This window comes from Culicoides brevitarsis, chromosome 1 (genome assembly GCF_036172545.1).
Source record: "Culicoides brevitarsis isolate CSIRO-B50_1 chromosome 1, AGI_CSIRO_Cbre_v1, whole genome shotgun sequence".
Lineage (NCBI taxonomy): Eukaryota > Metazoa > Arthropoda > Insecta > Diptera > Ceratopogonidae > Culicoides > Culicoides brevitarsis.
In genome coordinates, this window is record NC_087085.1 from 1,777,808 (window position 1) to 1,803,648 (window position 25,841).

Consider the following 25,841-nt stretch of genomic DNA (forward strand, 5'->3'; position numbering starts at 1 on the left):
TATTTCATGAAAATTTTTATTTTAAAAGTTAGAAAAAAAAAATTGTAAAAATTTTAAATTTTTCATTAAAATTTCAATTATTTGTAAACCTGAAAATATTAAAAAAATATATTATTGACCAAATTTTTATAAAATTAAATTTTTAATTTTTTTTCTCAATTTCTCATTGAAAGTATTCGAAAAAAATTAAATATAAAAATAAATATTCAATTTTTAACCTAAAAAAAATTAATTCTTAACATAACCTTTTCAACTTCACCTTCCGCTAATTCAACAACTTTTTTTTCATAGGAAAGTACGTCGAATAGGGCAAACAATGATTACTCAGCGCAAAAAAGTTGTTTATTATTATTGTTTTTATCGTTGACTTATAAATAATCACTTTGTTGAGGAAAGCACCGATCGAAAATGACGCAAATGTCTCTCTCGGAACTTAAAAAAAGAAACTTTGTAAAGTAGGCAGGAGGAATAGGTCAACACAATTTCAATTAAGTAGTTCACAAACAGGTTGTTTCTGTGTCTCAGAATGTTTTTTTTTCTGGTTTCAATATTAAGTATTTACATGAATTAATTAAGTTCGTTGTTGATTTGTTTACATTATCTTGCGTCGATGTCGATGTGTGTTATATGACTTATGGCGTCAATTGAATTATTTTTATTAAATTATGGGAAATTATTGACGTTAATTTTTTTCTAATTTTAGGTGTAACCGCATTCTTTTTTTGCTTCAAGAGTTGTAGAAATGTCTTTATTCTCGACTTGGAAAGTTCAGGTAAGAATTTAATTGCATCTTAAAAGTGACGGAAATCGTTTTGTAAAGCAATTGAAGGAAGATTTATGTAATTTCTAACCATAAAATGATGCGGTTTTCCCTTTGAATCATAGAAAGATCCGTCTATTGTAGATTTTCGATCATTTACAACCGCAACAGGCCATTTACGGAGCGATTCCTGAATGACACATGAGATCTTCGATCGTCAGTGGTTAATTCCAGAAGCTTTTATGCGTCTCATCATCTCCATTAAAAGCTTTTCCTGAACATCATGAACCAATTTGCAGAACCATCTCGAATCCAACAAAGAAGAAAATTACACGAATTTCATCGAGATTCCATTCTGCAATAAAAACATGAATGAAGATAACGTAAAAGCTTGTCACGGTCAACTTACTCTTGGAAATTGCTTCGTTGTTGCTCGCTTTTACAACATATATTCATTATCGTTGACCTTATCGTCGTGTTGATTGATTTCTTCTTTTTGGCTGTCAATGTACATGTTTATCATATCGGGCTTGACGATTTTATTGTCGGTGCGGTGTTGAATGGTATCTAAATTTACAAAATATTCCGTTGCACGTGTATCGAGCATGTTTATAATGTTTTTTATTTTTTAATTTCATTCATTAATTTTTTTTTTATTTCTTAAATTTTTTAATTTCATTTTTTAAATTTTTTATTTTTTTTTATTTTCATTTTTTAATTTGATTCTTTTAATTAATTTTTTTATTTTTTAATTATTTTTATTTTTAATTTGATTCTTAAAATTTTTATAATTTTTTTAAAATTTATTTCTTTAAATTTTTTATTTTATTTTTTAATTTAATTTTTTTGAATTGTTTTTAATTTTTTTTTATTCTTTTCAGCATCAACTCGTCGACATGACCAAAGAAGATACATGGCTCCATATAAACGGTTGTTATAAAATTAATCCAAACCAAGCAAAAAACCTTTTTTTAAGCAAATATTTTTGTCGTTTAAATTTTGCATTACTCCAAATCCATCAAGCATAAAGAATGGCAAATAAAGTCACCAAAATAATTGCCGGACAAAAAAATTTAATTTCTGAACCATATCATGACGTGAACTGATATTTTTATTTGAACGAATTTATCTTTATAAGAATGAAGTTTATCTGTTTACGTCACTTAGCTTAAAAAACAAAACAAAATAATTAATTCCGTCTCTTAAAGTTCAACCACACGCCATCTTCGACTATGATATTAAATCCTCCTTTTTTGAATTGAATTGACTCTTGCGTTTTGTCGCATCTTTCAATGCGGAATCTACTTAAAAGTGAGAAAAAGACACATTTGCCCTCCATCATGACATAACGATTACCGATACACATTCTCGGCCCAATTCCAAAAGTCAACAATGTATAAGGATTGATCTTTTCCTTATTTTCGGTAGACCAACGTTCCGGCAAAAATTTTTCAGGATCCTCGAAGTAACGAGAATCTCTTTGAATACCAATGGATGGCAAGTTAATAAAATCTCCTTCCTTAAAATGATGAGCTTTGCCTTTAGAATCGTATAAAGTACAGTCTTTGGTGCATCTGCGATCGTTCGCTACATTAACAGGCCATTTACGAAGGGATTCTAAATTGAAAATTAAATTTAAAAAATCTTAAAGCATCTAAAAAGTTCATAAAATTACCTTGAATCACACATTCAAAATATTTCATGCTCTGTAACTTTTCAAAAGTCACCGGTTTGTCTCCTAATTCATTTTTAACTTCATCAATTTCAGCTAAGAGTTTTTCCTGAACCTCTGGATTGATTGCCAACTCATAAGCCATCAACATGAACCAATTTGCAGCAGTTTCGAATCCAGCAAAGAAGAAAAGAACACATTGCGCAACAAATTCATCGAGATCCCATTCTGAAAAACATAGAATTTAGTTCAAGGTCATTCAAGGTCAAAGTGATTTTGTAAATGTGAAGAAATTTCTCGATATGTTTAAGCTGAAATTGAAACTACCGAATTTATTTTACAAGATGAAGCAATTGAAAGAGTGAAAACAATCAAATACTTGGGAATCACAATTGATGAAGAATTGAATATGAAGGAAAACCTCAAAACTGTGATAAAAAAGACTGCAAAAAAGGTTGGTTTCTTGATAAGGAACAGAAACAAGATCGATAGAGAAACAAGACTGATGCTATATAAATCTATGGTTGGGTCGTGCATAGACTATTGTAGCTCAATTTTGATATTGAACAACGAGACTGATTTGAATGAATTACAAAAAGTGCAAAACCAAGCTTTAAGATCACTGACAACAACAACTTTTTGCAAACTTACTTTTTGAAATTGCTTCATCGTTATTTGTTTTGACGACGTACTCATTATCGATTACTTTATCTTCAGACTTGTTGTCTTCTTTCTGGCTTTCGATATACATGTTTATCATATCAGGTCTCACGATTTGATTGTCGATGCGATATTGAATTGTATCTTTGACTAATTTGATGAAATAATTCGTGGCTTCGATGTCAAGTAAATTTAATCCGAGCAAAGGAAAGATTTTGGGAATCATAAAAACGAGCAAACCTTTGATGTTACTGGCTAAACTTGTACTCAAAGTCGTCAATTGCTTGCCCATCAAAAAGAATTCGTTCTCGAGATCTTTAATTGAATTGACCTCGACTCCGAAAATTGTTGTCGCGATCGTATCATTGCAATATCTGTTGAACAAATCTTTGACTTCACACATGTACATGCCTCCAACGAGTTTTTCGGATATCGAGTTTGCAGTGTTTTCGGCACAATCGTTCATTAGTTTGAACATCGTTCGCATTTTGAGTCCTGTGAATGCAGGTGACAGCATATTTCGTGTAACTCTCCATTTTTGATCGACCATCGTGAAAAGGCCTTTTCCGAAAATTTTGTCAACTTCGGGGATTTCACTAAAAACGTGATTTGCAAAACAATCAAATTTTTTCACAGTGATTTCTTTGATGAGTTCTACGTCACGCACGAGTAAAATTGGCGTCGTAATTTGAATGAAGCCCGAAACACTTTCGTCAGGCATCTCCCAATACAGCCGCTTGAAATAATCGAAGAACGAAACTTTTTTCAGGAAGAAATCATTTTCATTGCCAAACAAGAGACTCGGGTCCTTGTGTGGAATACCGCGACGTGCCCATGTCCCGTTTAACCTGATTCGCCATACGTACAGCGCCGTCAAAGCCGTCACGAAAATCAGTCCAGGCCAAGACCAGAACAACCAGAATACCCAACTGCTCAAACCCATAATTCAAAAATGACTGAATGAATGAACGCGACGAGCTATAAAAATTTAATCGGGTTTCGTACGAATTATTTTTTTATCTACGGAACTACTCGTCTCGGGTTATTATGTCATTCGGCATGAAAAATGACTTAACAGAATATTCCGTTTGATATTTTTTATATTGAATTTTTATTTGGCAGGTTTTTCTATTTTAGGTTATTGCTTTTTAAAAACAGCAATAAAAAAAAATAAACGGGAAACACCGCTAAAAAAATGGACCACATGTTTTTGTTTATTTCTTTTTTTTATAGAGATGAAACGCATTTTTCACTTTTCGAATGACATTCTGTCGACCTCCAAAGATTAAAGTCCCGTAAATAAATTTCGTTCATAAAATTTCCTACGCAAAAATTTTCAATAAACAAGCGATAAACAAGAAATAATCGATAATTTTATGCAATTTTTATGCTGCAAAACTCAAATTCCATCAATTTATCAATATTCATTAATCTACAAAAATCAATGGAAAAATTTTCTAGATTTTTTTTTTGTGATGTGACTCATTTTTATTTGAAAATTACGCAAAAAAGTTGTAGAATTCTAAAATAAACAAGTTTTTTAGCGCCAAAATGCGAAATTATATGATTTTTGTCACGTATTTTTTTTTTAATTTTTTAATTAAATTCAATTTAAAATTTATTTATTAAAAAAAATGATTCAGAATAAATTTAATTAATTTAAATAAATTAAAAATTTATTTAATTAATTAATTACAATTAATAAATATTTTATAGAAAATTAAATTATTTTTTTAAGAAAATTAAAAATTTAAAAAATTTAAATTAAAAAAATAAATTTGAATTTAAATTTTTTTAATAAAATAATTAATTTATTTTTATTATTTTTATAAAAAAAATATTCACAATTTTTTTTTGCACCTATTACAAAAATTAAAAAAATAAATTTTTAATTAACTAAAAATAATAATATAAAAATTAAGTTTAAAAAAAATTGAGTTTGTGAAATAAATAAGATAGAATTAAAAAATAGCATTTTCTTTTAAAGTTTTTATTTTATTTTATTTCTTTAAAGAAAAGCTTCAGAAAAAATTTTGATGAAATTTAAAAAAAATCAACTTTTCAGCAAAATTAAATATTTAAATTAATTAAATTTGCAAATAAAATTAAATAATTGAAAATATTACAAAATTAATATTTTTTATAAATAAATAATTTTTATAATTTAATAATTTTTAATATTATCAATTATTGATGAATATTTAAAAATTTAAATAATTTTATCAAAAATAAAAAATCAATTTTTTTTTTAAATATTTTTTTTTATTTTTCTTCTTCTCTTATTATTAATTATTTTATTTTATTATTTTTGAACTAAATTAAAGCAAAATTAAAAAATGCATTTTTTCTATGCAAAAAAATAATCCGAATTCTCGTCTTCAAAACAATTTCAAGTAAATTTTATCATTTTTTCCCACACATAAAATTTGTTATTTTGACCCAAAATTGCGGCAAAACTATTCAAAACATGAGAAAAGGTCGACAATATTTTTTTTGACCGATTTTTACTGCAAAAAAATCAATATTTCACTCCTTTCATGCTTCTTCAGTTCAACATTCGCATTGCTATAAAAAAGTAAAAATTTATTTAAAAAATTAAATTTTAAATTTTTTAACTCAAAAATTGACTTTTAAATTAATTTTAAATTTTTTTGCACTAAAAAGCCTCCTTGAATTGAAGCCTCCTTTTGTATTTTTTTTTTTTTTTTTTTAAATCACACTCGAGCATTTATTTGGCTCTTAATTTATTTTTGTAACGTTTAATCTTAAATCACTAAAAATCTTACACAACAAACAAACAATTTAGATAAAAATTTAGCAGAAATATCTCAAAAGTCCTCTATCGACGTTTCTTCTTCCTCCTCCTCTTCATCTACGTCTTCTATACTTTCCACGAAATTTTCTTCTGTTGTCGTCGTTGTCACTTGATTCTCATAAAAATTCTCTTCATTTACTTCCTTATCGTCACTTTCGACTGGCACACGTGAAATTTTCTCCTTTAGCCTTTGCGCGTCGAACACTAACTTACTCGAAGTGCATTCCATGATGATCCATCGTTCGCGTTTCGTGTCGTAATCGATGCAGGATCTCGGATAAATTTTTTTCTTGTATGTCACATAACCGAGCCCGTTGACATCGAGCTTCTCAAAGTTATTCACGTACATCCCGAACGAAGTTTCGCACGGATATTTGTGGAGAAATTGAAAACCCTCGCGATCCATTGAGATGGCATTAATGACTGTCGTGACATTCGCACACATGAGTCGCAAACTGTTGTCCTCGATGTAATGTTGGTAATCCGGGCAGCATTTATTGATGGTTTTCAGCGCCAACATTGACATGTTCATGTTCGAAGGTTGCGGGTCGAGAAAATTCGACGTTGTGCTGTTTGTGATATTTTTTGGAATTGTGGCTTCTGTCGTTGAAATTGTTGACGGCGACGTTGAATTCATGCTTGTGGCCTGAAGTAGCAACATAAAAATATCGTAAATTGTCATCCTTGTGAATTTTTATTTTTTTTTTTTCGAAAATAAAAAAATATTTTTTTTTTTTTTAGTGGAAACCTTCCTCTCAAGCCAACGGTAAGTTCTTGACTACTTCGGTGTCGGGTTTTCTGTTATATTTGATAAAACACACGAAAAAAAAATATCCCCAAATAAAACTCGAACTCGAACCTATCGTAGATGTGCGCGATGAATAAATAAAAATTTTAATATTTTTACGTCGTTAACGGTCTTCTGCTTGGGTCATCTTTCGATCCAGCGCGCACCACATGTTTGTTTACTTTTTTTTTACGTGTGCATGGCGCGTGTATCGTGTGTCTGAATCATCTGTCGGGGCCATCCATAAACGATTGTTTGCGCGCCACACCTGCGTTGCCTCGTAAAATTTTCGTTTATGACACGTCCCCCGCGCGCACAAATACACTCAAAAATTCCGTTTTGTTCCATTTCGTTGATCTAAATTTTCGATAGGAAGCGAAACAGGTTACAATGCAGTTTCGAATTTTGTTTTCTTGGCAAACAGGAAACATTAGCATATTAATTATCGCTCATCAGCATCATCATCGGCAGCGACATCATCGCAGCTTAGCTGCTGCTCTCGCCTATCAAAAGGATATCTAATTGTAAATGAATCGGATTAAATATTTTCGATTCAAGGTATTACCGGTTTGCAAAAATTTCACACACAAAAAGAAAGATCGATTTTTTTTCGCCTGCATTTAAATATTTATGATCGACCGTTGTTTATACACACCGGTAAAATTTCATCCATACAACTTTTTATTTTTTTTTTTTCGAAACTCGTTTTTTTATCTTTTTTTGTGGTAGCAATGAAATCATATGGTTCGCTTTTAGTCCGGATTATTTTTAGTTGAACTTCAACAACAGACACGGAAGCAACTTTTTTCAAAGACGAAAGTGAAATTTTAATAATTTTTTTCGAAAAGTAATGAGATTTATAATATTCGCCATTTTTGTTGTGATCCCAAGCGCTTTTCCCGCCAAAATTAGAGATGCGCGAATAATTAACATGAATGAGCAGGCGTCTCCACAAATAGCCCAGCGTGCAAGAAAGATGCTGCCCAAATGTTGTCCCTTCAACTTTGGCATCGGCCTTGATATCGAAACGCAGGAAATTGGATGTCATCAACATACTTTGTTGGATAAAATTTTGCAACAAAAGTATCAGGAGTTTAATTTCAAGCAAGTTGAATGTCGCATGGATCCGAGAAATGTGAGAAATGTAGAGGATTTGGAAAAATTTTTAAATGAAGATGCGGAAATTTTGGCGGGAAAACCTTTTTGTGTGGAGGAAGAAGTGAAATTTGGCGTCACACATTTAATTTATTGTTGATTTTTTGATTGAATTTTAGTTTGTAATAAATTATTTATTTATTTATTTAATTTACATGCGGTTTTTTATTAAAATTCTTCAAAAACCAGTTTTTCGCTGATTCATTTTTTTCGGATATTAATTTAATATCTTGTTTATTCTAGTTCATTCTGGCAGTTTTTTTGTTTGTTATCTTTTGTAAAAATTAATTTCTTAACAATAAAAGATCATGACGCGATCGCTGCCATTTACCCGATCCAAACAATAATCGCTGTAGAGTTGGATGTAAAGATTATTCTGGAGATATTTTGTTGGATTTTGAATGTCAGCCATATTGGCGTCATAAAATTTTGATCGCTTCATGCACGATGGGTGTGTTCGATATTCCAAATTTTTGGCGGTTAAAAAGTCGCGCGTTGATCGCATATCTGCCGGTTGACAGATCCATACGCCATCTTGTCTCTTTTGTAAACCTTCGCCATAGTAGCAACATTTGGAAAGTACTTTTTTTGAGAAAATTCCTCGATTTCGCGTTTCCATGGGAGTTTGAATTTCATTAGGACTGAAATCGACTTCATTTTCTTTTGGATTTATAATTTTTGGAGGACTTGAATTATCGTTACATGTAAAAACTCCCAAAATATTTTGTTCGGCATCTTTTTCAAGGCAATAATTTCCATCAACTAACAAATCGTAATTAATTCTGAGTTTTTCATCAATCGTAATTTGTAATTTTGAATTGCGATTAATTGTTTTTACGAGTTTAACCTCACAATTTGAGCGTTTTTGCAATATTTGATACTGAATTTCGATGGATTTCTTGTAATACTCGTCGCCATCTTTGTTTTCACTTTCGACGCCGCAATACCATTTAGCGGTTTCCGGATGTCGCCGATACGCCAAGCCGATTGGGCAACATTTGGGGATATTTGGAAGACGTTTGTTCAAGGAGATGCTCCTCGCGACACTCGAAAAAAGGAGCAAAAACGTAAAAATTAGAATCATGTCTGTTCTTGAGCGAAAGAAGTTCTGTACTGAATCGTTACACGGCTCATTGTCGGCTTTTATTGCATTTGTTCTACGCGCAACATAATGAGCTGTTAACTGGATTGTTGTCGACAATTAGAGTTCACGGAATTCCAAAACGACTTGAATCATGAAGCGAATGTGACAAGAACAAAAGTTGCGGACCCCTAACTTGAGGTAGAATGAAAAAGTGAAACAAAACCGCAAAATATAATAAGATTTCATTTATGTAGTGAAGATATTTTTATTAAGTTGATACCTGCTGATGATTTTTTTGCTGTGTCATCCTTTATCACGCATGTTGTTTGTTACGAAAATGCAACTGAAAGGAAAATTGACGCTAAAAATCACCGAGAATCGTAAACGGAACAAGAAATTTATCATAGAATCAGGTAGAAACTGTAACAAAATGACGTCAATAGATGTGAGGTTAAAGAACGTAACGGATAAAATGATAAAAATAGTTCTTGGAAAAATTATTGTTCATTAAAAAAAAATTTTTTTTTTTTTTTTAATTAATTCAAATTTTTTATATTTTTTTATGTAAAAATAAATAAATAAGATAAAAAAAAATAAAAAATAATGAAATAAAAAAAATTTTGTCTTTGAAATTTTCTTTCATTTTTTTTTTTTAATTTTCTAACAATTAATTAATTTTAAAATTATTTTTTATTTTAACTTTTTAAATTTAAAAAATAAATTTTAATTTTAATTAATTTTAAATTTTATAAAAAATTTTAAAAAAAAATTAAAAATAACAATTTAAATTAATAAAATTTGTTCTTTTTATTTAAATTTTAATTTTTAATAATATAAATTTTATTAAAAATAATTAATTTTAAATTTATTCTATTATTTATCTCAAGAAATTTTTTTTAAATTCAAATTTATATTAAATTTTTAAAAATTAAAAAATTTTGAAAAAAATAAATAGTATAATCTAATGGGCACCCAAAATTTAAATTTATTCTATTTTTATTTTTAAGACAATTAAGTTAAAATTCAAACAATTTTTAATTTGAAATATTCAAAATAAATATAAAACTTGAATTTTTGGTTTAAATTTCCTAAAAATTGGAGTGCCAAATTTCACAGTTATACTCAATTAAAGATTTTTTTAGACCTGCCCATTTTGGGAGATTATACTGTACTGAATTTAAATACTGAAAATACATAAAAAAAATAGGTATTTTTTTTAATTTTTAATCAAAAAATAATTAAATAAAATTTATTAAAAATTGCAACATTGAAAAAATATAAAAATTCTTACAAAAAAAAAAAATAAATAAAATAAAAAAAATAAAAAAAAAATTTAAAAGAAATACAAAAATAACCAAATTTGACAACAAAACATCAGAAATAATGAAAAATAAAACGTAAAAAAATGAAACACAGATCATTCAAAACAAAAAATTCACGAAAGTGATCGAAACTTCGAAAAATAAACAAAATTCAACAAATTAAAATTTATGAAAATCTCTCTTCAAGGCAGATAAATGTTTAAGTTTTTAAAAGAATTTTAAAAAATGAATTCTTTTAATTTATTACAGTCAAAAATCTTAATTAAAAATCTCAAATATTAAATATTAATTAAAATTTATTAAAACAAATATTAATAGGCAATAAAAATTCAAATGAAAAAAAAAATTCTTTAAAATTCGAGATTAAACGTGATTCGATAAAAACCTTGACCATGAACTTGCTTTATGAAAACTACCCTTTAGGATTTCAAAATAGATAATTTTTATTTTATCTCTGTTTGTTTTTTTTTGTTGTTAGTTAATTATGTTAGTTCCGCATTTTAATTATAATAATTTTCACCAAGCACACCAAAAATTAAAATAAAAAAAGGAAGTTCATTAATTATTAAATTTTTGTCTTAATTTCTCTAAAATATGCAAATGTATATCTAACATGTAAATCTTGTTGTAAAGGCAATTAGTATTTATGTATATCACTATCTAAATATATCGGGCGCAAAATTAGCGTGAGGAAGTGTCGTTTTCTCATCTATTTTACATTTAAATGGAGCTAATATGACACACGGAGGTCGGTCATCGAAAAAATTGGTGCATGCGAGAGAAATACTGATGTAGGAGCGATGTAGCTTGACTTTTTTTTAAATTTTCTTTTTTTTTAAGTAAATGCTTTTTAAGCTAAAATTGTTCATGACCTTCATAGAGAGAGAGAAATAGAGTTAAAGAGTATTTCTTTAAGAATTTTTTTTAACAATTAAGCACTTTTTTGCATAAAGGCCTCTACAATACGCAACAATTTCAATTTTAACATTTTTTCTCTAAATATTTAAATTTTAAAATTTTTTAAAAGTACGTGATTGTTCCAAAATTTTGTTTTTTTGTTCGAACTGAGCGAAACTTTTATATAAAAATATAAAATAAATTTGTTAGTTTTAATCTACGTCATCGGGCCCGGGACTGCGAGCACGTTTTTGTATCGGGAATGGATCTCCGATGCCAGCCAAGCCTGTGACGCCTCGCGTTCCCGTACTCTGGAAATATAACAAGCGATATTTGCGTCCTTCGCGCAACGAAACGGAGTCTGGGAATGTAAGTTTGAGCTCGCGACGCTGTGATCGCTGTCGATGGCGGTCATTTTCGTCGCGATTCGTATATTCCCAAGCTTGATATTTGTCCAAACTTGTAAAGTGTTCCTATGAAAAATTTTTAAAAATTAATTTTTTATGAAATTTTTAGAAAATTTTCGAAAAAAATTTAAAAAATTACTTTAAAAACGCCAATCCAATCAGCTTCTTTCTCCTCAAAACCGGGCGGCAAGATGTAAGTTATCGTATTTTCCTCTCCAACAGTCCAAAGATTAATTGGCTCGAACTCTGCAACAAGCTCCGTCGGATCATCGATCACCTGTGTACCATCAAGCATTTCATTATATCCTCTAAAACTTCCTTTACGTAAAATACTCTTGATCTTAAGTTTACAACATTCAACCATACCCCGGATTAATATCAAGATTTTTTTTTTTTTTTTAGAAAATAATTAAAGACAGAACAGATTTTGTGTGTGTTCACAACACCGACATGCCAAAAGTGGTTTTTTGTAGAAGAATTCGCGCATAAAATAAAATAAATAAGAAATAATATTTTATTAAAACAGAGAGTTAGTCAAAAATGTAGAAAAAGTAATGAAATTAACATAAAAAAGATGTGAAAATGAAAATTTTTTGAATTAAATTTCGATTTTTGCGAATTCTCTTCCGCGTGCTTTTTTTCTTCGATTCTAAAAGCATGCAAATTAGTACACAAGCCAATTTTTTTAAATTTATTTTATGTTAATACGAGTTCTAGTTCTAGATTTTTTGCACCAAAAAAAGGTTACCTTTATCGAAAATTCGCTGGTTACGGGCTTGTGATCACTTATTGTGTAGTTTGGATGCGATCGATAACTCGTTTGTTTGGCGTCAAGTTTGATGTTTGTCACATTTTCGTGGGTAACTTTGTATAAAACGCGATCGCACCATGCAGGACGGCGTCTGAAAAAAATTTTTAATTAAAAATTTATTTTATTTGAAATAAATTAAAATTAATAATTTTTAAAATTATTTTATTTAATAAATTTGATTGTATTTTAAAAATAAAATATTAAAAAAAAATTTAAATTAAATTAATTTTTAATTTTTAATTTTTTGATTTAAATTTAATTTTAAATATTTTTAAAATATAATTTTTATTAAAGATTTAATTTAATTAAATAAAAAAAAATTAAATAATATTTTTTAAAAATTTAAATAAAATTAAATTATTTAATTTTTTTGCTCAATTTCAATTTAATTATATTTTTAATTTTTTTAATTTATTTTTTATAATTTTTTAAAATTAATTTTTACAAAATTTTTTTTTGTAATTCTTAAATATTTAAAAAAATAAACTTCATCTGAGTAAATTTTCATGAGGAGTTTTACAAAATTTGGAAATTAATTTCATGGGAAAATTATAATAATAATTTTTTTAAAATTTAATTAAATTGAATAAAATAATTTAAATTAATGTGAATTAAAAATTTAAATTAAATTATTTTTTTAAAAAATTTTTTATTATTTAATTTAAATTTAATTTAATTATTTTTTAAAATTATTTTATATTAATTTTATTATTATTTATTTTTTAAACATTTATTTTATAGTTTATCAATTTAATTTTTAAAAAATTAAAAAAAAATAATTTGATGAAAAATTTTTTTATTAAAACATTTTATTTAATTAAATAAAATAATTTAAATTATTAATTATTTTAATTTTTTAAAAATTAATTAAATTTTTATTTTTTAAAATATTTTTAAAATTAATTAAAATCGTGCTAAATAAAAAATATTTACTCACTTGAGGTCATAATTATTCGTTCCTTCCTCAAATTTGAACGTTGGAGGGAACATTGGTAACTTTTCTTCGAGTTGTTGGAAGGCTCGTCCCTCATTTCTCACTTGTAACAATTGATCATTCCTCATGAGCTCCTCTAAATCGTCTTTCATGATGCGCGCTTTGACGTCTTGTGGATTTGGAAGAAAATCTTCGCGAATTCTAAAGTTCAAATCGCCGAACCAAAATACATAACTACGAAAATTTATCAATTTTAGAAGATTTTTTAATGAAATTTTGTTAAAAAACTCACTCATGACTGAAAATATCTCGACTAATGCCAACATTGAACTTCATATCTTTCACAATGGAATTGTAATCCTCAATCCGTTCGTCTAATTTATTGTCATGGGCAGCCAAATGAGCATTTACAACACACACTGTACTTCCATACGCGTTAAAGCGAATACTGACGGCTCCTTTATTTCCCTAAAAATAATTTTTTTTCAAAAAAATCCTTTAAAAATGCTCAAATTTCTTACCCAAAATCCCGCAAGTCCCGTTCTCGTGTACTCCGTCTCAACTTCCCGCAAGTGCAAGACATGTTTCCGTTTTGCGAAGACAACGAGCAACAATCCCTGCAAATGTTCCGACTTGACGATGATGTAATCTCGCTTCTTCAGGATGTTCTTGAACTGCTTGATCCACGGATCGACTTTGAACAAGTTGACAAATTTATTTTGTGGTTGCGCGCTGACCTCCTGCAGCCCGATGACGTAAAAATCTGGTTGATTTTTGTCATTTTCGGGCTTCGATTCGAGTCCCAGCAAGTCATGGAGATGCAAATTGTCGGGTTGCTTCGTGCCGACGTTCCATGTTACGATATACACGCTAATTAAGAGATGATTTTAATGAGAAAAATTAAAAAATTGCGAATTTTTTGTGTAAATTTGCTACGAAAAAGCATCGAAACGTGTGAAAAAAGTGTCGAGACAGACAGAAAAAAATTGTTCATGCACTAATTAATTTTTTGAAAATTATTTACGGATAATTTGGTTGCAAGCTTACTAAAAAAAAATTAATAAAAAATAATTTTGTTAGAAAAAATAGAGAGAGAAAAAATATTTATAAAAAAAATCCAATCACAAACTCACCGCAAGTCATGAAATTCATTCGAAACACAACTTTTGGTGGTGCATAAAATAACTACGCAAAACAAGAGTAACCTTTAGGAACAAAATAAAAGTTTTTTAATGAAATCGAGATCAAATTCTATTATAAAGCTTTGTACAATGCGCTACCAGAGAGAATTGTTATTAACATTTCTAACTACTGCAATTTATTGATTGTTTGCACGAGATTCAAGTTGCCTTTTTTGTTTAGTCTACAAATGTTAGGTACAATTAATTAAGTTTTTTTTTCGTGTTAGCAACATTGAACTTGTCAATTAACTTCCGAGTCAATGAATACTTTGTTGATGCTCGTTTCAATATTCGATGATGTAGAAAAATCGAGCGCGATGTTCGTTAATTTGATTTGACATGAACTCCGACACATGATGAAAAATTAACAGGGAAATTGATTTTTCATTGGCAGAAAAATTCGATATTAAATTAATTTTTTTTAAAAGAATTTTTCACTTAAAATTGATTAATTTGTTATTGAAAATGTTAAAAGTTTGAATTAGTGAGAAGGCGATTTCAAATTTTTTAACGGTAATTTTTTGAATTGACATTTATGAAATTCTTTAATTTTAATTTAATTTATTTTTTTAAACTTAATTTAAATTTTGATTTAATTCAAATTTAATTTAATTTTTATTTAAATAAAATAAATTTATTAATTTTAAAAATAATTTCATTTAATTTTTTTTCGAAAAATTTATAAATTAGACTTTAAGATATTGACAGTTAAATTCACAAAAAAAAAAAAATATTAAATTTTAGAATTGTTTTAAAAAAAATTCAAATCTATTAAAGCGATAAAATAAAAATAAAATAAATTAAATTAAATTAAATTTTAATAAAAAAATAATTAAATTAAATTGATATAATTAATTTCAGAAAAAAACAATAAATTTTATTTGAAAAAAATAAATAAAAAATTTGTAAAATGTCAATTTAAAAAATTACCGTTAAAAAATTTGAAAATCGCCTTTTCGTTAATTCAATTAAAATTATATTTTAATATTTATTTAAAACAAATTTTAATAAAAAAATTTTCTATAAAAATAAAATTTAAAAAAATCAATAAAATTTATAGCCATTTGTAACTTGAATAACTTTTCCTTATTACATTTCAAGTCATAAAATTTAAAAAGGAAGAACCTTCTAAAAATTTGACATAACCTCAAAAAATTTCTTTAAATAGAACTTTAACGACAATCATTCTCGGAAATAAAATTTAAATAAATTCACATTTTTAATCTATATTAAAAAATGACACAAAGAACTTAATAAAACTAAAACTCCATAAAAACGAGGAAATACAAGAATTTAAATTTCAGAACGATAACGGAAAAAATAGCTGAACAAGGTGCGTCACGCATTGATTTTTTTAAAAAAATTAACCGCTTATTAAAAAATCATTTATGCGGAAATATTTCATAATTTCATAAAAATGAACCTTTTTTTTCACTTTCTCGATGGGTCGGATACCTTCAATTGGTTCAATCAACCCAAAAATTACAAAATACTAAAAAATATTCAAAATTACATAAAAAAGGGCTGTTTTAGGTTCAAAAGTCACAAAAGGTGCGAAATTCACATTCCACAAGTTGTCCTACATTTTTAACAAAAAAAGTTAATTTTAAAAATAACTCTTTTTGTAAGTCAGTATGACGATAGATACGAAAAAAAAGCAAAAGAGAGTGAAAAGTAATAGTTGTAAGTGAGCGGCAGCGGTCTACGTCATCATCATCATCATCACTTGTTAGTTGTTTATGCACAAAATCAACAGCAGAATCGTGTTTTAATTTGCATTTGAAACGATACACGGGAGAAAAACTGTACATTGTCTACAGAAAAGTGAGAATTGATTACGATTCAGGTTATTTAAAGGCACATATACACACCGAACTATCTTATGTCATCTCAAGATTCAAGGTCAAAATTATTATTTTCTCACTCGTTGCTTTACATTTTTATAGTTTACGAGTTTTTTGTTAGTTTTTTGTTACGAGGAAATGTATTTGATAAGGTCACGAAACTTTTTTTCGATATAAAACTAAAAAATTTATGTACAACTAGATTGATTGATGTGCGAAAAATGGACTGTGAGTCGATAAAACGCGGGTCTAGACCGCTATTTATTTATTTATCAAGTTTTTTTTTGTGTGTTAAAACTTTAAAAGGAGATACGTGCAAACTAGATCTTTTATTGCTTTTCAATGAAAACTACCAAAAAATAACACAAAATTTAACAGTAAATTTTTTTTTATATTTTTTTCAGAGACAAATTCGACTTACTCAATGTTCCAGCTATTGCGACTCATCTTTGAAATAATTTTTATTTTTTTTTTTATTTTTGTTCGTTTTTGCCGTTGCCAAGAAATACAATTTAATTTTTGACAATCAGTTACAATAATAAATACAAAAATAACAAAAAACGCTTTCTTCAAGGTAAATTAAATTATTTAAAATTATTGCACTTTTACGTGTTTATGGTAAATATTTATCACAATTTATAAATAGATAACATATGGAGTTTTTATATCTTTCATTATTTTTCCGCGATTCCGTAATTTTTTCGTGTGTAATCACTGATAAACCCTTATCGTCGTGTTTTGCCGTTTAACAAGTGAAATAAAGTAAGAATAAGCTGATTTTTGTAACATTCAAACACGTCCATGAAAATATTTATTTTTTTGTTATTTCTCACTTTTTATCACAATTGACGAGCTAATTTGTTCTCAAACACGAAAAAATCAACGACCGAAGGTTTTTGTGATTTTTTCGGATATTTTGGGTGTTTTTACGCGTTTTAGAAAGCTCGGTGCGGTGAATTTTTTGTCAATTTCACGAGGAGAAATTTAATTTTTGATCCATACCGTGAGCAAAGGTAAACAAAACTGAGTGCGAATGTGGCGTCGTTCAGAAATAAAGTTGAACGAATTTAATGATTTTTTTGTTCAACGTACATAGGAATTTTTCGAAATAAATATATGAATGAGACCGATTTGATGGAATGTGATTGGTTGTGGTACGGGAATTTTAACCAATCGGGATGATTTTTGAAATTTTTTTCGAAAATGGCGCGTTAAAAGCCACGCGTTGAGAGATGACGGTTGAGAATTTAAAGATTTTATTAAAAATTTTATTTTTTATTTTTAAATTTTGAATCTTATGAACCATCCAAAAGACATCCAAAGTAGTTTTACGTAATTTTTGATCGATTTCAAGCCTAAAATTGAATAAATATTCATTCTAAAGATGATTTCTGTTCATATTGGGTCGATATTTGACGAAACAAAAAAATCTGATAATTTTTGCATGCCAAACTTCGAGAAATTCATGGCTAAAAATTTTTACTTATTTTTACGTATTTTTTACGTAATTTTTACGTATTTTTTATTTTTCAAATTTTAACCTTATGAACCATCAAAAAGACATCCAAAGTAATTTTCTGTGATTTTTGATCAATTTCAAGCTGAAAATTACGTGAAAATAGTGGAAATTTTATTTCATAACATTGAAAATGATTCTCAAAACTCAATTTACCTTTTATATAACCTCAATTGGTTCCTTGAATCGATTGCAAAAAAAAATGTTACGTGACACTTTAAAACTCGCATTGCAGCCAAAATTCAATTCAGTCAGTTTTCATTCCTTAAATCGTCAACATGGCCGAGGAAAATCTTGAAGTAGCTACCGGATTGTCGTTAATTTTGCCCAAAGGTGCTCGCGAGCCACTCATAACATTTCAATTTATCATGAAATGTTTTCAAATGTTTGGATATCCCGTCGTTGGAAGGTTCTTCGAATCAAATTGGATTTGGAACTGGCAAACTTTTCATACTTTATTCGTTCTTCTCTGGACAAGTTGTTTGTACATCTACAACACTTATTTGTTTCGCAACACGATCAATAAGCTTTATTTGACCTTGATTGTTGACTTTTTCAACGTCATAAGTGCCCAACGTTTTTACAAATTTGTCCATACGAGACCTTTGATCATTTTGTGCCTCAACGAGATTCGAACCTTTACCGAAAAATGGGAGCAGCGCGACGAAGGATATCAGATTCTCGTTTCTTACTTCAATTTGATGAAAACTCTCGTAACTACTGGCATGGTAATTTTCTTCACAGTTGGCGTTCTTGTTCTTTCTTTGCCTTGGCTGATTTTTATTATTTCGGGACACCTTCAAATCGTGTATCCCCTTTACCTTCCCTATTTCGATCACACCACACATCCCGGCTTTGAAATCCACGTTATTGTTCATGCCATTCCGATCGTTCTATTTCTTGACATCTTAACGCCGTTAGTCGGAACTGTCTTGATCATCATCGTTATGAATTGCGCGCGAATCGACATCTTGTGTGAACGCCTCAAAATTTTGAGCGCCATGTTGGAAGATGAGAAAAACGACCCGAAGAACAATAAATCTGAAATTACGGAACTTTTGAAGGAGATTTTTGACGATCACAACGGATTACTTACCTACACGGATAATTGCGAGGAACTTTTTTCGTTTCAGCATTTGACGGATCATTTTTCGGGCGCTGCACAAGTTTGTTTGGCTTTGTATGGAATCATCATGTATTCGTGGTATCTTGGTGTTGCATTAATTGTTATGATGACTTTTATGCTTTTTACGATAAATGTGCTCGGGACCATTATTGAAGTCAAGTTTGATAAGTTGCTGGATGAAATTTGGAATGTTCCGTGGTATTTGTTGGATATTAAAAATAGGAAGAGTTATCATTTCTTTTTAAGTCATTCCCAAAAGACGGATCGCTTGTCGGTTGGAGGAAGAGTACCGTTATCGTTAAATACATTTGTGCAGTTGTACAAGCGAATTTATTCGTATTTAATGGTTTTATTGGAAATGCAGAAATAAATGCACTTGGCTTTGAAAAAATTGCTTTGACACAAAAAAAAATATTTAAATTAAAAATGCTTTTAAAATTTAAATATTTCACTGCATTTAAAAATTTTCTTTTTTTAAACAATAATTTAATAAAAAATAATTTATCGTTTAATTTAATTTTCAAATAAAGTTTTACTTTCTTAATATTAAAAAATCACAAATAAAAATAAATAATTAAAAAATAAAATATTAAAATAAATAAAATAAAATAAAATATAAAAAAAAAATAATTTCAGAAAAATTTTATGCAATAGTAGAAATTTCATGAAAATACGTTCTTCGTGAGAAATAGGTGAGTAGGTCATGGAAATTCACACGGAATGCGGAAAGTCGCAGAAATATATTAAATTTAAATTGGAAATTGAAATACGGTCAAGGTCATTGATTCAAGGAATACTTTTATATCTCGTATAAGAGTTAAAAAAAAACGTGATTTTGATTTTGAAAGCATATTTGATAATTTTTAAGCTTGAAATTGATCAAAAGTCATACAAAAGTGCTTTGGATGCCTTTCTGATGGTTCTCAAGCTTTAAAATTGAAAAATAAAAAATACGTAAAAAAATACGTAATTTTCATCTTGAGAGCCCATTTGATTATTTTTAGGCTTGAAATTGATCAAAAGTCATACAAAAGTGCTTTGGATGCCTTTCTGATGGTTCTCAAGCTTTAAAATTGAAAAATAAAAAATACGTAAAAAAATACGTAATTTTCATCTTGAGAGCCCATTTGATAATTTTTAGGCTTGAAATTGATCAAAAGTCATACAAAAGTGCTTTGGATGCCTTTCTGATGGTTCTCAAGCTTTAAAGTTGAAAAATAAAAAATACGTAAAAATTACGTAAAAAAATACGTAATTTTCATCTTGAGAGCCCATTTGATTATTTTTAGGCTTGAAATTGATCAAAAGTCATACAAAAGTGCTTTGGATGCCTTTCTGATGGTTCTCAAGCTTTAAAATTGAAAAATAAAAAATACGTAAAAAAATACGTAATTTTCATCTTGAGAGCCCATTTGATAATTTTTAGGCTTGAAATTGATCAAAAATTGACTTCCAAAATTTATCACGATTTTTTCACAATAAAATTTTTATTTAAATAATTTAATTTCCATTTCAAGACAAAAAAAAAACAACTCATTACATTAAATATATTAATTTTATATTTCTTTTATTTCATGTAAATATTCCATTTTTTTTTGTCATAATATTTAATAATTAATTAAAATTGTGTAGGATTAGTAGACATATATATTGCATACAAAATAAAACTTTTTTTTCTTTTAAAATAAATTATTAGTACTTTTAAGGTAATATAAGTAAAGTGTGTAACTATCGTTCGAATTAATTAGAAAAATAAAAAAACGTGCTCTGCGTGAATAACAAAACAAAAAGTAATTCAAGACACATTTACTTTTAAAAATATTGGTGAATGTATGTTGCATCAAACTAAAAACTAACAAAAAATGGTGAAATTTGTGAATTTCTCACACAAGTCCTTTAGAATCATTTTTTAAGGCAACTCGTTAATTGCTAAAATTTAAGGGTATTGTCTTTTTTATTTAATTTTTTTCTATTCGTAGGTGCCAAGAATTTGTTCTGCTTCATTAATTTAATGGCACTTCATTTGAACTTTTTTCGCAATACTTTTTGTTCGAGTATTTAAGTCAATTTTCTCGCATTCGGGGGTTTTTGGAAGAAAAGTAACTACAAATCAGTTACGGGTCCATTTAAGCTCAAGCTGTTCGTGAGAATGGATTTCGGCGTGACACTTTGCACGGAAACAGCCTTTTGCGGAGTTGGCGACGTCGATTGTTCGAGTGTTGATGTCATTCCTTGGTAACTTTCCTGCACGGGGATGTTAACGGGCATGCGATGTTTCAACGAAGTAACAAGTTTTTCGAGACTAAAAAAGAATTTTGGTAAAAATTTTTATTTTTTTCATGAAAAATTTCGAAACTTACGCCAAAATTTTGTTCTCTGAAGCTTTTTTGTTGGCAATCGCATCTTGTAGTTCGCGTCGTAACTCGAGAGTATCTCGTTCCAGTTGCACCAATTGCGTGTCGTTGTCATCTTGTCGCAGCAAATGATGCTCCGGAGACATGGGATTGAAACTTAAACTCAATCGTTTTTGGTCATCGCGAAAATTTGAACCGCGTCGCAGCATAACGGGATCATTAGAGTCGAAATTAGCCGACGTTGGGCGCATAAAACTCATGGAATGCGTCATTACGTTACGAAGCGACGTTAATTCACTTTCGAGACGAGCTACTTTATCCTCGGTGTGTTTGTTGTCGAGACGAATTTGATGAACTTGGATCTAAAAAAAAAATTATTTTAAGAAAAAATTCAAAAAATCAAAGAAATTCTTACTTTTAGCTCTTCTAATTCACGAACGACACGTAAATTTGTCTCGTTAATCGACCATTGACGTTCCTCGATCATATTTTTCACGCGATTTAACAAAGCTTCTTCACGCACACGCGTTCCCTCTCTTACTTCTCGTATTACATCGGTGACGACGCCTGGTTGGTAATTTCCTAAAAAGGATTTTTGGTTAGTTTTCATGAATTTTTATGAAATTTCGAAAGAAAAATTAAAAAAAAAATACCTGTTGAGTGATAAGTTGGCGCAGGACTCTGTGTTCCCGGATATCCGCTGTTTACGTGACCAACGGGTTGCGAATGTAAACTCATGCCGCTTATACTATCTCTACGGTGTCTCAAACCCCACGTCAATGGTGCATTCATATTCATTTTCAAAGCATCCAATTCAACTACAGCATGGATAGCAAAAGGGAAACACGGCACACAAGGATTTTTTATGAACAATAATTGACAAAAAAGGGGACAAAATTACTTTTTTTTACAGTATTTACATTTTTTGAGTTGTTTTATGAGAAAAATTTAAATTTTTAATAAAAATTTTCTTGAATTTTTAAAAAATAAAAAAAAAATTATTGAAAAAATTTATTTTTACTTTTTCTGCGTAAAATTTTACAAAAATTATTCATTTTTTATGAAATTTTTAAATTTTATGGAATTTTGAACAGAAAAAATTAAAATTTAAATACTTTTTTATATTTTTCATAAAAAATTAATAAAATTTTGACTAAAAAAATAAAAATTGAGTGACTTTTTTTAAATTAATTATTTTCAGAGAATTTTTAAATACATTTTTAATATTATAAAATAAATAAAATATTCGATTTATTAAAAATATAAATAATAAATTAATTTATTTTTTTTTTAAATAATGACAACGAAAATGTTAAAAATCTTATATAAAAATTTAATTTTTTAGATTATTTTTTTTAATATCTGAAAATTTTATTAATTTTCTTAAAAATTTTAAATTTTTGAAAAATTTTTTAATTAATTTTAAAAAAAATATTTTTAAATAAAAATTAAATTTTTCTCATAAAACAACAACCAAAAGTGCTTTTAAAAATAATTTTTGCACTAAAACTACCACAAAAAACCCAAAAAAAATTACCTTTCGTTTCCTGCAAATTGTGAAAAATTTTCGTGTTAGTCTCTTGCAACATGCTCATTTGCTTCATCAAACTCAAGAGCAGCGTATTGCTGTTTGCGCTCGTATTATTATTATCATTTAAGGCATTCATCAGGTCATTTTTCGTCAAACTTGGAATATTATTGCTTTGGGATTCGTCTAACTTAAGGCTTGCTTTAGATATACTCGTACTTTCTTTCGTGTCATCGCTCTCGTCACTCGTATTTGTTGCCGTCGTCTTATTGTGATCCGACGACAGGAGATTTGGCGTTGATGCCGACGGTTGCGGACCAACGGGATGTTGTCGTCCCCTAAAAAAAATTGAAAAAAAAAATTAAAAACAGTTTTAAAACAAAAATTAAAAATAAAAAATTAAAAAAAAATATTTTAAAATATTTTTAAAAAATTTAAACATTTAAAAAAAAAATAAAAAATATTTAAAAATAAATTTTTGATTTAATTTAATTTTTTTTTTAATTTTAATTTAATTTAAAAAAAGTTTTTTTAAAATTTAAAAAATTTTTTAGTAATTTTATTTTAATTTTAAAAAAATTAAAAATGTTTTTTAAAACAAAAAAATTATTTTAATAATATTTTTAAAAAATATTTTTTTTTTTAATTTTTCAAAACAAAAAAATATTTTCTTACATAATTATCACTTGAACGACAATTTCGCACTAAGTAAAGAGCGAAAAAAACAAAAAGAAAACCAAACGAGTAAACAGTAAATCATCCGTTAAAATCTGCCGTGTTTGTTGATCGTAAGAAAAATAATCACAAAACAGAATGAATATAATTAAAAATTCAGAATAAAATTTAGATTATCACGAAAGAGGCAGTTGCGAGTAGCAAAAATGTCGAAAAATGGGGGAAATCGCGTGACCTTCGATCATAACGATAAAAACTGAACTAAAACGGACTAAAACTTAATTTATGACACTTTTATCTAATCTTTCCCTATTAATTTACGAACCGAAATCAGTAGTCACAACACGCGTATTGAAATTTTTCTGTTTTTTTTCTACTTACATGAACATCGAATTAGCGTCTCCGCTCAAATAACGAAGATACGGAGTAGCTGCCGTTGCATTGTTGTTTGTTGATGACCTGCTTGACGTGTCTTTGTGACTGCCGTTCACTGTTTGACTCATACCGTTGCTGTTGTTGAACGACGACGACATGGGTGGGAGACTCGTGTACTCGTACTGCGATGATGACATTGGATTCGCAAAGTTTGACAAATTTGAGTGATTCTACGCACAAAAAGACAAGGAATTTGAGAGATGACAACATTCGTTTTTAGATCACTTTACTCACCATCATCTGCTCATATGGTCTCGCTGTTGCCATATATGGCGGCAAAATGGGATTAAATAACGGATGCGAATTGATGAATGGATTAGTTGGCATCGCGAAGGCACTTGGGATCGGCGATCCGTTCATCGGAGGCGCGAAATTTTCCGCTGCACCGCCGAGCTGCATGCCCTTGATCGAATTTTCGAGCCATTCGTCGAGATTTTTGTAGTTTATGTTCGGATCGATGTACGACGCGGCATGCGATTTCTTTGATTTTTGCGATTTTCGACGCTTTCCCAGCGACGACGACGACGACGATTGCTGCTTTCCATTGTCTTCCGACTTTTGCACTTGAGCACTTTCACTGTTATTCGGATTATTTTGTTCCGTACTGAAAAAATATCAAAAAAACGGTAAATTTGAAGAATGCAAAAAAATTAAAAATAACTGGCAGACAGCGGAAAATAAATAAAAAAAGAAAAATATTAATAGAGTTATCGTAAATAAATAAATTCAGAATACGTGGGAATGTGAGAGACAAAAATAAATGCAAATCTATGCTCAACTCTTAACATCTATAGCTATAAAAAAAGAGACAAAGGTGTACAACAACAACAACGAAAAAAATCGCTAATTGTATCAATAAATAAAAATAACACGAACCTTTCCTCCATTTCTTGCACCACACAGAACACAAAATTTATTCATTTAGGTCGAAATTGGCATGAAATTAATATTTTTAAGGGTTTTTGCACGACACGGGAGCAAATTCAACAAACGATGAGCACCAATGTGGGACGGAATATACGAGGATTCATTTAAAAACACGCAAAATCACGAAAAAACATTAAAAATTACGGAAATTGACGAAAAATGTTGGAGGTTTTTGCTCCATAAACAATGCAAATTGAGTCGAAGGCACTCACTGAGCACAAGAGTAGGGATGTCAAATGTGATTCAAGAATTTTATTATTCGAAATTTGAAAAAAAAAAAAATTTTTTTTTGAAGAATTTTGAAATTTTTAACTTTTATAAATTTGTGTTGAATCAATAGAATTTTATTTCTTAGAATTTAAAAAATTTCTAATTTGATTTTTAAAAAATCTGAAATTTAATTTAAATTAATTTTTTGAAAATAAATTCTAAAAAAAAATTCAAGTTTCGAAAAATATCAAAATTCAATAAAAAAGATATTTTTTGAATATTTTTTTCTCACATTTATCAAATTTATTTTCTTAAATTTTAATTTTTAATTTTTTTTATTTTTTTAGCAAATTTTAAATCAATGTGAAATGTGTTATATACCAAAATTGATTTTAAAATACATTTTATAAAAAAAAAATTTAAAAAAAATCTAAACATATTTTGAAAATTATATTTTGAGAAAGAGCTAAATTTTTTTTTATTTTCGAAAATTGTTTGAATTAAAATTTAATTAATAGAAAATGCAAAGTTAAGAAAAACAAAAATCTATCATTTTTTGCAAAATAATTAAACTTCGGTTTTTGATAAAAAAAAATTAAGATTTTTCTTAGTTTTCAATTTTATTTATAAAAAAATTCTTAAGGATCAAATTTTTACAAAAAAAAAGTTTAATAAAATTAAATAAAATAATTAAAATGTTTAACTTTAGAATTTCAAAAACTTTCAAATTCTAAAATTTTT

At 28.1% G+C, this 25,841-nt stretch overlaps 4 protein-coding genes across 7 annotated transcripts; 1 reads left to right on the forward strand and 3 right to left on the reverse strand.

The window, feature by feature from the left end:
* Positions 1–1,752: 1,752 nt before the first annotated feature.
* Positions 1,753–4,035, reverse strand: LOC134832584 (probable cytochrome P450 9f2). Its single transcript, XM_063846660.1, has 3 exons — positions 3,084–4,035; positions 2,436–2,660; positions 1,753–2,377 (listed from the first exon to the last, which is right to left on the reverse strand). Exons 1-3 carry the CDS (start codon positions 4,033–4,035, stop codon positions 1,950–1,952), a joined length of 1,605 nt encoding a protein of 534 aa, XP_063702730.1. The 3' UTR covers positions 1,753–1,949.
* A 6,680-nt stretch (positions 4,036–10,715) lies between these two features.
* On the reverse strand, positions 10,716–17,336 carry LOC134830453 (phosphatidylinositol 4,5-bisphosphate 5-phosphatase A). Of its 4 annotated transcripts, none has more exons than XM_063843962.1 (8): positions 16,751–17,336; positions 14,438–14,509; positions 13,826–14,174; positions 13,597–13,772; positions 13,308–13,538; positions 12,308–12,461; positions 11,699–11,836; positions 10,716–11,625 (listed from the first exon to the last, which is right to left on the reverse strand). In XM_063843962.1, the coding sequence occupies exons 1-8, from the start codon at positions 16,774–16,776 to the stop codon at positions 11,365–11,367; spliced, it is 1,407 nt and encodes a 468-aa protein (XP_063700032.1). In that variant the 5' UTR covers positions 16,777–17,336; the 3' UTR covers positions 10,716–11,364. The 4 variants fall into 4 exon arrangements, with proteins under 4 accessions (XP_063700032.1, XP_063700024.1, XP_063700047.1 ...); XM_063843954.1 differs by having other exon boundaries at positions 11,699–11,899; XM_063843977.1 differs by lacking the exon at positions 14,438–14,509.
* Positions 17,150–19,341, forward strand: LOC134836292 (odorant receptor 67d-like; the record flags this gene model as incomplete). Its single annotated transcript, XM_063851828.1, has 2 exons — positions 17,150–17,175; positions 18,618–19,341. Coding segments are annotated over 2 exons (750 nt in total), but the record flags the coding sequence as incomplete, so codon positions are not given.
* Positions 19,342–20,606: 1,265 nt separating this feature from the next.
* LOC134838149 (uncharacterized) lies at positions 20,607–25,062 on the reverse strand. The gene is made up of 8 exons (XM_063853620.1): positions 24,840–25,062; positions 24,198–24,567; positions 23,910–24,133; positions 22,863–23,191; positions 21,979–22,143; positions 21,741–21,907; positions 21,332–21,687; positions 20,607–21,273 (listed from the first exon to the last, which is right to left on the reverse strand). The coding sequence occupies exons 1-8, from the start codon at positions 24,848–24,850 to the stop codon at positions 21,075–21,077; spliced, it is 1,821 nt and encodes a 606-aa protein (XP_063709690.1). The 5' UTR covers positions 24,851–25,062; the 3' UTR covers positions 20,607–21,074.
* Positions 25,063–25,841: the final 779 nt, after the last annotated feature.

Excerpts from the sequence above, each read along its gene's own strand:
- LOC134830453 (XM_063843954.1), bottom strand. The coding sequence starts at position 16,776 with ATGAGTCGCAATAGCTGGAACATTGA. Across the intron at positions 13,539-13,596 it reads CGAGATATTTTCAGTCATGA|TTATGTATTTTGGTTCGGCG; the intron begins GTGAGTTTTTTA and ends AAATTTTCGTAG. Across the intron at positions 11,900-12,307 it reads CCAGCGAATTTTCGATAAAG|ATCAAGAGTATTTTACGTAA; the intron begins GTAACCTTTTTT and ends TGTAAACTTAAG.
- LOC134832584 (XM_063846660.1), bottom strand. The coding sequence starts at position 4,035 with ATGGGTTTGAGCAGTTGGGTATTCTGGTTGTTCTGGTCTTGGCCTGGA. Across the intron at positions 2,661-3,083 it reads CGATGAAGCAATTTCAAAAA|AATGGGATCTCGATGAATTT; the intron begins GTAAGTTTGCAA and ends TATGTTTTTCAG. Across the intron at positions 2,378-2,435 it reads TTTTGAATGTGTGATTCAAG|AATCCCTTCGTAAATGGCCT; the intron begins GTAATTTTATGA and ends TTTTCAATTTAG.
- LOC134838149 (XM_063853620.1), bottom strand. Across the intron at positions 22,144-22,862 it reads CAATTTGCAGGAAACGAAAG|TTGAATTGGATGCTTTGAAA; the intron begins GTAATTTTTTTT and ends TCCATGCTGTAG. Across the intron at positions 21,688-21,740 it reads GTGAATTAGAAGAGCTAAAA|ATCCAAGTTCATCAAATTCG; the intron begins GTAAGAATTTCT and ends TTTTTTTTTTAG.